The 12,069-nt window shown below is 32.9% G+C and overlaps 1 protein-coding gene across 1 annotated transcript; it reads right to left on the reverse strand.

The window, feature by feature from the left end:
- Nucleotides 1-7,365: 7,365 nt before the first annotated feature.
- On the reverse strand, nt 7,366-12,045 carry LOC117170246. Its single transcript, XM_033356878.1, has 5 exons — nt 11,882-12,045; nt 10,129-10,251; nt 9,128-9,223; nt 8,499-8,615; nt 7,366-7,602 (listed from the first exon to the last, which is right to left on the reverse strand). Exons 2-5 carry the CDS (start codon nt 10,208-10,210, stop codon nt 7,490-7,492), a joined length of 408 nt encoding a protein of 135 aa, XP_033212769.1. The 5' UTR covers nt 10,211-10,251; nt 11,882-12,045; the 3' UTR covers nt 7,366-7,489.
- Nucleotides 12,046-12,069: the final 24 nt, after the last annotated feature.

The raw sequence follows: 12,069 nt of genomic DNA on the forward strand, positions 1-12,069 counted from the left end.
GCAGATCGATAAGCTGTTAAGAAATATCTCCCTCCTAGCCTCCCTCTATATCAGTTTCCCGCTCGTGATCATATCCCCCGCTTCAAATACCCCCTCCTTATCACCCTTCCCTACATTTGACACTTCTACGCAGATCGGAAGAGGGTCGGAGCGAGTAGCAACAAGAATAATATTTAAATATTTAATTACACTGTATAAAGTAAGAGCGCAAGCCACGTTATCAATAGTACCCCCACTCCCATAGGATAGGCGATTGTAGCTTGCCCAGCAATCACCACAAAATATGTCATTAAGGTAACCAAAGCCATGCACTTCCAAACATTCAACCAAAGCGTGACCCCTTCTGCACACGTCACCACTCACTACGGATCTTTCCGTAAATAAACTTACCCCCTCCGAGAACGCTTCATAAGTTTGTCTGGTAAAAATACAGTTTTAAGGTTAAAGGCTCTAGACATTTACCTAATCTTTTTTTGGTTGGATATTTTCTCGCTTTTAAGTTAAAATAAAAAATGTTTCAATTCGATTTTTAATGGAAAATTCATTTTTTTCAAAGAAATTTCGTTTTAGTAGAATTTTATTTCAAGATTGAACTGTTTAATTAAAAATTTATTTCATTTGGTTAAAGATTCATTTTTTACGAGAAATTTATAACTGTCCTTTTTTCGGTTCAAAATGTATCTTTTAAGTTAAAAATTCAATTGCTTGTTTAAAATTGTTTTTTTTTGTCGTTAAAATAATTTATTTGTCTTTTTAACTTTAACTCGTAGCCATTCAGCCAAGTCTTTTAATTTTTTGATGAAATTCACAAGAAACCTTCTTTATGATGTCGTACAACTGCTAGAGTAAGTATTCTATTAATATTTTTGTTCAAACAAAAGTTGTCAATTTTTACTTAAGGCATTGGATAAATAATGCGTTCGGTTGGAGATATAAATAAATTAATGACTTATGCGATGTCCCAGGTAAAACTTATTACCTTTTGTTTGGAGAAAATAGTTGATAAGTTTTTATAACATATTTTTACAATATGTTGAAATAATTCTTTCAGAATTTTTAAAATGTTAGATATTTCGATATTACACCTCATAGAAGTTTTTACGTGACTTCTAAGCTTCAAGGAAAATTTGACTTTAAACTTTTATTAAAATTCAATTTAATGAAATTTATTAATGTATTATCTTATTGCTTTTCATTATGGAGAAGTCACGCGAGTATTTCTAAATAATTTTTTAGATCCAATTTTTAATTATATCCTGTATGTGAATTTAAGACAGCTAACTTTTTCTGGAACGTGTTTGTCATATATATGCTTTAAAAATATGTTTTGAAGTTGATTTGTTGACAAAGAGCTGCAAAGCCGACTATGAATCTTTTGAAATACAAAAGTACAGCATTTTTATACCGAAATTTATAGAATAATAAGGCCATACTGGAAAATGGAACGACAAGAGTTATTTAAACACATTGTCTATTTCATCTTACTTCATTTAACTTCGAAATAATTCCTTCAATTTTCAGGCACTCACACAAACACATAGAATGTCGATAAAACATATAATCGAATAAATTAATTTAAAAAAAATTTTTATTATTTCAACCAAGTGGTTATTTTAATGAATAAACATTTGAAGTCAAGAAAAAGAAATGGCGATGAATCTGCGAACTAACAAGGAAGGTACCTGTCTAGGTTGTTTTCGGTTAGGCAAAGCACCTAAGGTTTGATGTTTTCCTGTTGCTTCTTCGGGCGATTTCGCTTTCTAGCCTATCCATTTTGCAGGTAGCTTAGTTGCACCAGTACTGAGCAACTGTTAGTTGGTAGCTGCTGCGTTCGACAAATAATTGTAATAGTAGGGATGCGGTTGGCGGGGGTCCTCCCTGTAGAGAATCAGGTCCTGCACATGAATGTGTCGAAGATAGTTTCATCTTTCGCTCGTAAAGTCGATTATGACGCTGGAAATTTTCTTTATTAAAGTGAATTAGCCTTTGAATTTTTCGGTGAGTTTGGCGTTAAAGTCGACGATTTTCTTTAAAAGATGGAGCGTCTTTTTAAGCACCTTGTCACCCATTTGAGGATCCCAATTTCTGCGTCTCAAATTGTAATGCCTTTGCTACTTTTCGAAGCTCCGCGTTATTTGGTTTCGAGCGAGTTCAACTGCAGCCTGCAGTCTCTCGAGGCGGTGTTGCTGTTTTTCTCTGGCGGAGGGAGGTGTTTCGTCCACTAGGCGGCCTGAAGTAAGCAGTTCTCTGCCGTAAATTAAGTAGGCAGGGGGGAATCCTGTAGAGGTGCGAGTTGCCGTGTTGTAGGCGAACTGAAGCTCCAGAACAAAATGGTACCATGTCTTATGAAATTTTTTTATGTTTTGCACTATCATAGTCTTAATGTCTCTATTTGCTTCTTGAACAGGATTGAACTGCGGTGAATACGGAGCTGTGAGGAAGTTTATAATGTACATATCGTGTAAAAGGCTTTTCATATCTTTGCCTATAAATTCTTGTCCGTTGTCGGAGACTATTGTTGTACTACATCCGTGACGAAGACAGAGTTGGTCCTTAATGCTGTTGGCTGGTACGGGGCTGCTTTCTTTTTTTAAGGGGCGAATTTCCACTCAGTTAGTGAAGCGGTCTTGAATAAAGAAGATCCAAGTGTGCCCAGTAGTTGATCTGGGTAATGGGTCAATAAGATCGATAGAGACCATCTCCCATGGTCCCTCTACATTATAAGCATTCATAGTCCCGGCTGATACCTGATATGGCGCCCTACATTTTTGGCAGCTTTCGCAATTCCAGACGTTTTGAGCGTCCATTCATAGTATTCTGGGCCAGTAATGGTGCCTGGTGAGGTAAACCAGAGTTTTGGCTACTCCTAGGTATCCCGCTTTAGGGTCGTCGTGGACTTCCTTTAAGACTCGGTGTTGGTCGGAACGTGGTACACAAATTTTCCATTGCTCCCCTAGACGGAGTCGGTAAAGTCAAAGGTATGAAGTATATGGCAATATAACTGGTTGTTACGGATGCAATTCTCCAGCTTTTCTGCTGGGTTGTCTAAGACAGCTTTGTATTGTTTTGTATACCTATCCTTGTCTTATTTTTCGCCAGCAGCGCAAGTCTCGTGTGGCTGTCTTGAAAGCGTGTCTGCGATGATGTTATCAGCTTCTTGGAAGTATTTTATGTCGAAGTCCCGCTGTTTAAGTTCCATAGCGCATCTTGCGAAGCGTCCTGAGGGATTGTCGATTTTTTTTAGCCATTTTAGTGAGATATGGTCGTTAAGGACGGTGAAATGGTAGCCTTCGAGGTAATCTTGCATTTCCCAAATGTCCCATTTGACGGCAAGGCATTCTGGTTCGGTGGCCGAATAGTTGTTTTCGGCTTTATTAAAAGTGCGTCTGGCATATTCAATTACACGTTCGGTATTGCCCTCTGACTGCGCGAGAACGGCTCCGAGTCCCTCCTTTCTGGCATCGGTTTTAAAAACAAATTCCTTTGACCAATCCGGACAGCCGAGAATAAGGGCAAAAGTAAGTCGCCTTTTGAGTTCGTTGAAAGCCTGTTGATGTATGTCCCTCGATTGCCATTGAGATTTCATTTTTATAAACGGATGAAGCGGTGCTGTAACACGTGCCACGCATTTTATAAATCGGCTGTGACATGAAATCCGTTCCCAAAATCTGCGGTCCTCTTTAATGTTTTAGGCGGTGTGAGATTCTCGATTGCAGCGTGACCGAGGTATTTCATTTCAGGACTGAAGAAACGGCCCTTTTCTGGGTGCGATCTTAACTTAGTCTATCGAAGGCTTCCTTCATTACTTGCTTGTGATCTTCGAAGTTTTGAATACAGATAACAATTTCATCTAGATGGGAAAATGCAGATGGAGCGGTGTATAGCCCAAAGAGCATTACGTTGAACTCGCAGAGATCTCTTCCGGGCGCGGTTAAGGCGGTGAGTACCTTACTCTCTTCCCTTAATTTTCGACTTGACAATATACGTTTTTAAGTTTGATCGAAAAAAGGTATCTTGCTCCTCGAAGCATATCGAAGATAGTGTTGATCTGAGGAATGGGATATGCGTCCCTTTTAAATGCTTGGTTAAGTCTTTGGAAGACAATGCAGAACCTGGATCTTCCATCCTTGTGTCGGGTGATAAGTATTGGTGAGCTTCAAGGGCTGCCTGATGGTTAGAGAATGTCTTCCTCGAGTTCTGTTCTCGGTATGAGATCTTCGGAGCTGTATATTTTCCTGGGGTGGTAGCAGTTCCGTGTAAAGACTTTGATTCCGTTGATGCGGATGTCTAGACCTAGAAAAGTGAGTAAGTCGATTCCTAGAAGTACATTGTGACTGAGGTTAGTCAGAACTGAGACTTCAGAATTTATTGTTCTCCCCTTGGTTTCTAGAGATGCAGAGAGGCAATTTTCAAGACGTGCTTCGGTGGCGTCAGCCATAGCGGCTACAGTGTTTTTGCCGTGTTGTTTCCATCCTTGTGAAAGACAAAGTTAGGCAGTCTTCTCGTTAATGTAGGAGCATATCTAGCCTAGCTCCACTAGTGCTTGCATGGCCAGTTTACCGATTTTTACAGAAATTAAAATTATTGGCTCCTATGTCGGTGTACCGTATCGGGCCGGATTTAAGTCAAATTGGGCCCGGCCTGTTTGCCGTTTCCCTTGTTGCAAGAGCAGTCTTGTTTGAGGATCCCGTCCTTCCCACATTGCTAGCAGAATTTTTGCAGTTGATTTTGTCATTTGTGTCTGGAGTGGCATGTCTGCTTACACCGCCAGCAGGCCTAATTGGGTTTGAAAGTCGGTGTTATGGTGGACGTGGGTTATCTTGCCGGTTTGTGAGCTTGTAACTTATTCTTAAACATGAACCCTCCCCCTCAAATTAGTCAGTTATATAATTAATGGCCCCTCAGATACGATTAACTCATAATTTAAAAGAAACATCAGGAAAATAAAACTGGAAAAAATTCAACTATTTGTTTTAGGCATTTTTCTTAAAATGAAACTTGAATTAAAATGAACTAAAATTAACTTAAAATTTTTTTAAATTACAAAAGAGAAATTTTTATTTTCAACATTTTCATACAATTGGAATAAATGAAAGTTTAGTTTTTATGTTTTTTTCTTGATCATAGTTGAAGATTTTAAAAAATATTTATAAAAATTTGTGACAATTTTCTAAGAAAATGTAATTAATAAATAATAATTCTAAGGGAAATGTTAAAAATTAAACCATTTGAAATAGTGAAAAGATAAAAAATTCATTTTTTAAAGTCAAAATATATTAAAAAAATTAACTATTTCAAATTGGTGTTCTGTATTTTAATTTTTTCCTTATATAATTTTTTATTATGCAAATAAAATTGGGAATAGAATAAGTTACCAGTTTGAAAATTGATAATATTCAAAAGATTTTAATTTGCATATAATAATTAATATTTTTATGTGTTTGAGTGTAATAAGTATGAATATCATAGTTTTTTAGACGCATACTGTTTCAGATCTCCATATACCTCGATATGATCAAAATTGAGCAATATTGAGTAATGATATTTGTAATAAATTAGCAACTTTTTATTTTCCTATTTCGTTCTAAATTTTTCTTTCAGAAATAAAAACAACTTCACAACAACAACAACAATTTCAGGCAATTTTCAGAAAAATAGTTGAATTTTCAAACAAAGTGATGAATCTGTGATTAAAAATTAATTCTTAAAAAAAAGTTAAGTAGTTGATATTCCCATCAAAATTTATTTAAATTTTCAATTCAAAACAGTTAAATTAAAACTAAAATTAGAAATGTCCACAAATTACTGGAATTTTCAACCTAAATTTTCTACAAAATATTTAAATTGTGAAAAAAGACGTTTTCGACAATACAGATGATTTTTTGAGAAAAAAAGTTCAATTTTCAATTAAAAACATAAACTAGTCACCAAGAAGATTAATATTCTAACGCAAAAGAAAAAAATTCCACAAAATACAGATAGTTTCATTTTGAGCTAAAGAAGATAAATGTTGAACCAAACATAGAACAGTTCAATCTTAATTAAAAATGTTATTCGTGAAAATATATTAACAAAATATAATACAATATAATAAAGAAAAGGATTTTCAATTATAATGATAAATTATCAATAGGAAAGATGAATTTTGATAAAGTAGATACACTTTCAACTAGGTATTTGAGTTTTAAACCAAAAAAGGGTTTTGAGTCGCTATTTACTTTTTAAAGGCTTGGGCACAAATTTGAAGGAAAACAACAGATATTAATAACATTTTTCTAAACACCAATTTAATGAGTACTAGAATTTAAGCAATTTTCAAAAACTATAAAAACCCAGCTTTTACAATTTGTGTTTTGAGAGCAGTTTTTAATAGATGTTAAATTTGTTTTTCTTTAAATATACATTCCATATAATAATTCATGTAAAAAATGCTCAAAATCTTAAGAAATTCGAGATTCATGTAATTTGAAGAATCCAATGAATTCGAAGAATTTAACGAATCGAAAAAATTCAAGTAATTTCACTAATTCAAGAAATCCAAAGAATTTAAGACATTCGAAGAATTTAAAGAATTTAAAGAGTTTTAAGAATGTCAAGAATTCAATGCATTCAAAATATTCAGAATATTCGAATAATTCAAAAAATTTAAATAATTTGAGGAATCCAAGAGTTCAAGGAATTCAAATGATTTAGGGAATTCGAATAATTTTATAAAATGAAATAATAAAAGTAATTCAAAAAACTCAAGGAATTCAGAACATTTCGACAAATCTTGAATTTTAGAGAATTTCATGGATTCAAGGAATTAAGAGAATCAATTAAAGTCATACAATTCAGACATTTATGGTCCATTTTTTTAAAACTTAATATGTTTTAGTTAAAAAATATCAATTTTAGTTAAAATTGGGTAAGTCAAATTTCAAGGTAAGGATGTTGATTTGAATAAGGAAATTTTAGGAAAATAGGTGAATATTTAAACAAAACATAATAAAATGAAACGAAACTTTATCAAATTTTAATTTTTTTCTTCTTTCAGTTTTGAAAAATCAAGATTGCTGTTTTCCACAAAAATGTTTAGTCTCTTGTAAGTTGTTTTTCACAAGTTATGGAACAGAATATCTACGAGGAAAGGAAAAGAATGACTTTCGATGTTAGAAAAAGTTTTATCTAATTTTGATTTTGTAAAAAAAAGACTAAAAAGTGCGTTCATTTTTAGAGTGGAGTAATCATCAAGGAATGGTAACAAATAACAAAAAATTTCGATTAGACTGTTAAATAGGTTTTTTTTAATTTTCACCATTGAATGATGTATACAAATACCAAATCATTATATTACGTTAATTTGGACCATCTGATTGAAGAGAGAGGTCAGCATTAATTAATTATTTTGAAAACTTGATGCTTTAGACACAATTATTAAATATATTTGTTTAAAATTGTATTTTATTTTTTACATTATCAGCGCTAGACGATCAGGAATTGCGTATGCCTAGCCATTAGAACGTAATGGTACCCACTTGCCTTGTTCATCGAATGTTGCACGAGGAATTCCATTCCGTTTCACTACATCATTTTCTTGAGGTTCGACTATCTCATTTTCCCCTGATTTCGGAAGAACAATATATTCATTAATTGCTTGGAAGATCAAAAAAAGCTTTAACTTATTGCTGCTAAATTGTACTAAAATTAAATCTACTAGTAATTAAATTGTAAAAAATTAAATTTCTACACGGTGTGCCATTTTAATTGACGCTCGCAAATATCTCTGTTAGTAAGGCAGATAAGAAAAATTGTCTGTACAAAAGTTATTCAGAACAATGGAAGCCATCTGACGGAACCAATAACCGTGACCTTGGGATCAATTTTCAATGCCTTTTGAAGGTCAAAGTCAATTTTTCAAAATAGGAACCCCTATTTTCGACACCGGAATCGGAAAAAGCGAAAAAATGTACTTCCGAAAAGATAGTTTCAAATTTGTTAGAGTGAGCTTCAGAAGGTGGAGATTAAATGTTGAAAAATCGCCCAGAAGCTGTTTTCTTTGAATTTTTTAGAATATTTGGCGAACAAATTTTTCGGGTTCTTCTCCTCAAAAGTTCAAAGAAAACAGCTTCTGAACGATTTTTCAACATCTAACTTTGACTTTCTGAGGTTCACTCTAACAAATTGAAAACTATTTTCTCTGTGGTAAAATTTTCCGCTCTTTCCGAATCCAATGAAAAAATTCAGGTTCCCATCTGAAAATCCGGTTTTGACCTTCAAATAGCCTGGGAAATTAACCCCCTAAAGGTCACAGTCTTTTTTACGTTCAAAATGTCCTCCATTGTCCTGAACAACTTTTGACCAAATAAATATTTCGTATCTAGCTTACCAACAAAGATATTTGCGTGCGTCAATTAAAACGACTCATCCAGTATATCAAAAGAAATTTTTTTTTAAAATATGCCCTAACTTGATTCTCTTATACTACTTTGAAAATGTATTTAAAATTTGTAAATTACGGTCTGGAGGTGCATGCAGTTCATAAAAATGAGTTCCATGCAATACTGCATAAGGGCGATCAACAGAAAAACTCGGTCGCCACAATTCATCACCATAATGGAATTTCGGTGGTGGGTCTATAAGAAGAATAGAGTATATAATTATTTAAAATATTTAAAAAGTCATCAACTTAGAATTTCTGTAATACGTATAAAATTGTGACTCTATCCAATAACTAAAAATTGTTAAACAATCAGGAACACTAACATAACTTAAAACTGCTAAAAATTAGCAAACTTGAAGAGAACTTTTGTTTAAAAACACTAATTTCTTTTAAACAAATATCTCATTAAAAAAGCTTATTTGTATATTTGATTGTTGAATTTTAAACTAAGGACATAAAAGAACTTTTAGTAATCAAAATCCGATTAGGCTTTCAATAACTATAATTGTGAGATTTTCAAAACATATTCTTTAACCACTTTATTTGGATAGGTTATGTATTTATTAGGGATGACTGTTTTTAACATATCAGGGAAAATAATTTGCAAGAAACCGTAATTGCAAATTCACATTGTAGAATTTTAAATTTAAAAATTTAGTGTTTTTCTTTCTTAAATGCTAAAAAACCTTGAAAAAATTGTCTAACCAAAACGTATAAAAGTCGAGCCTCCTCTGCGATAAGTATATATTGGACGGAAATATATGGATGGATCAACACTTCTTTGAGTATTTCGATATTTTTCTGCAAGAAGAATATAGTTACTAATTATTTAAGAAATTAAAGAAATCCGTAACATTTCAAATCAGCCAGGGCCCTACACTTGCAATCGCAGAATCTCTCTAGGGCTAAATAACATCTTGAAATGCTCCTTGCCTCAAAAATAGTTTAGCCCGCATGATGCTGCTAAGATGCATTTCTTTTATCAGTAGAAACTTAAAAAAAATATTCAGAAAAATAGAAAAGTGGGGTTATCTCCAAATTATACTTTTCTTATTTTTTCAAAATTTAAAGAAAATAATATAACAGATTTTCTTAAAAAACCCTACCCTCTTGATTTTTTTAAAGTTTCTACTAATAAAAGTAATGCATCTTAGCACCATCATACGGGCTGAGCCATTTTTGAGGTCGGGCGAATTTTTTCCCTAAAAATGTAGTTATGGCATTTTTTTCATAAACTATGAAAAATATCGCAGAAAAACGAGAAATGTTTTTCAGAAAACTTTTGTAGACGTGCAGACTTTTATTTGAGATTTTTTTGTATGCGTCATTGTTACCAACAACCAAATCTCAATTAGATCCAAATATATAAAGGTTTACAGAAAAAAATCGAGTTTTTTGAAAAAACAAAGCACAAAATTCAAATACACATAACGTTGTAGAAAAAATCCTGTTTGAAAATCAGAAACATGTGTATCGCCTAATTGCTTCTAAAAAACAACAAATTTCGACCTCGACAGATTCTGTGATTTTAAATGTAGGGCCCTGTCTAATTGGAAATAGATTCGGCCGACTACTAATTTTTACTCAATTTTGAATCTACTAAGAATTATTCAAGAAATTTTATTTAAAAATTCTTCCGATTTGACCTTATATACATAATTCTTTCATATTTGTTTTGGATTATTTTTTAGTACTTTAAATACTACCTGGATTAAGTGGAACGATCATGTTATTTTCAACTCTTCCAAGAAGTTCAGGGAGAAGTCCAAATCGGAGTCGGTATGCCATTCCCCTAAATAACCGTATTTCATTAGACGAGGAACTTGATTCTGTAAGAAAAAATATTTGAATTTTTCATCAAAGAAGTTTATCAACGAAGTTTAAGGCCGTTTTCAGAGTAAACCCGAAAATCCCGTAAAGTATAAAAATAATTGTTCAAGCAAAAGTTACTCATTTTTACGTGAGACATTTCATAAATTATGCAAAAAGAAAGATTTTAAAATACAGTGAAACTCTGCTATAGTGCCAATTTTGGGGCTGACGGTAGGTGGGAACTAACTCATTATAGCCTGCTCCGATTTTGTTTCTTCGCGCCTGAGTCCTCACCTGAGTGACTACCGCAGACCTCGCGTACACCGCGCAGCTCCTGTTACACCTACCTTCGGTGCGGTGGCGATTCTCGGAAGGGCTATAGAAGGGAGGGCTATTGAAGAGTTTCACTGTATTTCCAAATATTTTAAATTCTCTGAAATCAGGTAAACTACAGAAATAAATTGAAAGCTCCTCGCAATCTTCGAAAATAATTCAAAAGTTTACAAATCCTTTAACATTTTTGGAAGTTATTAAAATAAATAAAGAATTCCTTCAAATCTTTTAAAATTCCGTAAAGTATATATTCAATTGAAATCTTCTAAATTTACTTGAAACTTTGTATTTCATTTTAATATAACTTGGCATATGTAAAATACTTGTTTTATCAAGCTTTTAATATCACATATTTTGATAATACACATTCTGAAAGTTTTGAATTAACTTCTAAACATCAAGGAAAATTTAACTTCAAACTTTTAATGAAATTAAATTTATTAAAATTTATCTATATATTATCTTATTGTTTTCACTGGGAAGAAGTCATTTGAGTATTTTTGAATAATGCTGTGGAACCAATTTTAAAATATATTTCGTTTGTAAGTGGATGATAGTTATATTTATTCTACTTACGAATGAATAGAAGAAATGTTATAAAAAACAAGAGCAGAGAAGAAATAAGATTTCTCATTTTAGTAGAGACACGTAACCAATTTTTTAAAGAATTTTTTGTGATGTAACTAATAAAATGATGAATACGATCCACTTGTATATATACTAGACATTATCTTATCATTGACAAACATGTTTTGCGTAAAGCAATCTAAATGGTTATAAAATTGGTAAATTGTATCTATTTTCTCTGATGAGTTAGTGAACCTAAAAATATGTTTAGTAAATGAATTGTTGACTAAAAGTTTTAAGTCCTACCATGAATTTTTAACACTACAAAACAGGAGCATTTTTTATAGCATTATTAATACAATATTTGTATGCCCTTGCGGTTCTTAGGTATTTTAACCCTTACAAAAAATCCTTAAAATCTGATAAATTGAGCCTCCCGCGATCACAACAGAACACGCTCGAAATGCCTTGGTTTCAGTTTGCCTCTTGGTTATTCTCGTTTTTGATTTTTTCCAAGTCGAATTTTCCATTTTTTTAAGCATATCTTAATTTAAAGAAATTGAAAATCCGACTTGAAAAAATCAAGAACGAGAATAACCAAGAGGCTAACTGAAACCAAAGCATTCCGAGCACGTCCCGTTTTGATCGCGGGAGGCTCTATTATAAAGACCTATACAAACTTTAAATCGTTTCATGTCCTAACATCGAAATTCGTCACCATATGTTAACACGGTTACTTAAGCTTACACTCAAAAAATCACTGGCATTTTGTTTTCCTTCAGCTTCTTCTTAAACACCCCTAGTACACTCAGAATATGAGGTTCGGTTTTCCAGAAAGAGAGGAACTTTTCAAAACACCCCACGAGCAGGGTAGACCGTTTAAATTGTTCACTCCCTCAAAACTACTCTGATTAAGTGCAAAGCGACACTACGAT

Source organism: Belonocnema kinseyi, chromosome 3, assembly GCF_010883055.1.
Source record: "Belonocnema kinseyi isolate 2016_QV_RU_SX_M_011 chromosome 3, B_treatae_v1, whole genome shotgun sequence".
In the NCBI taxonomy this organism is placed as follows: Eukaryota; Metazoa; Arthropoda; class Insecta; order Hymenoptera; family Cynipidae; genus Belonocnema; species Belonocnema kinseyi.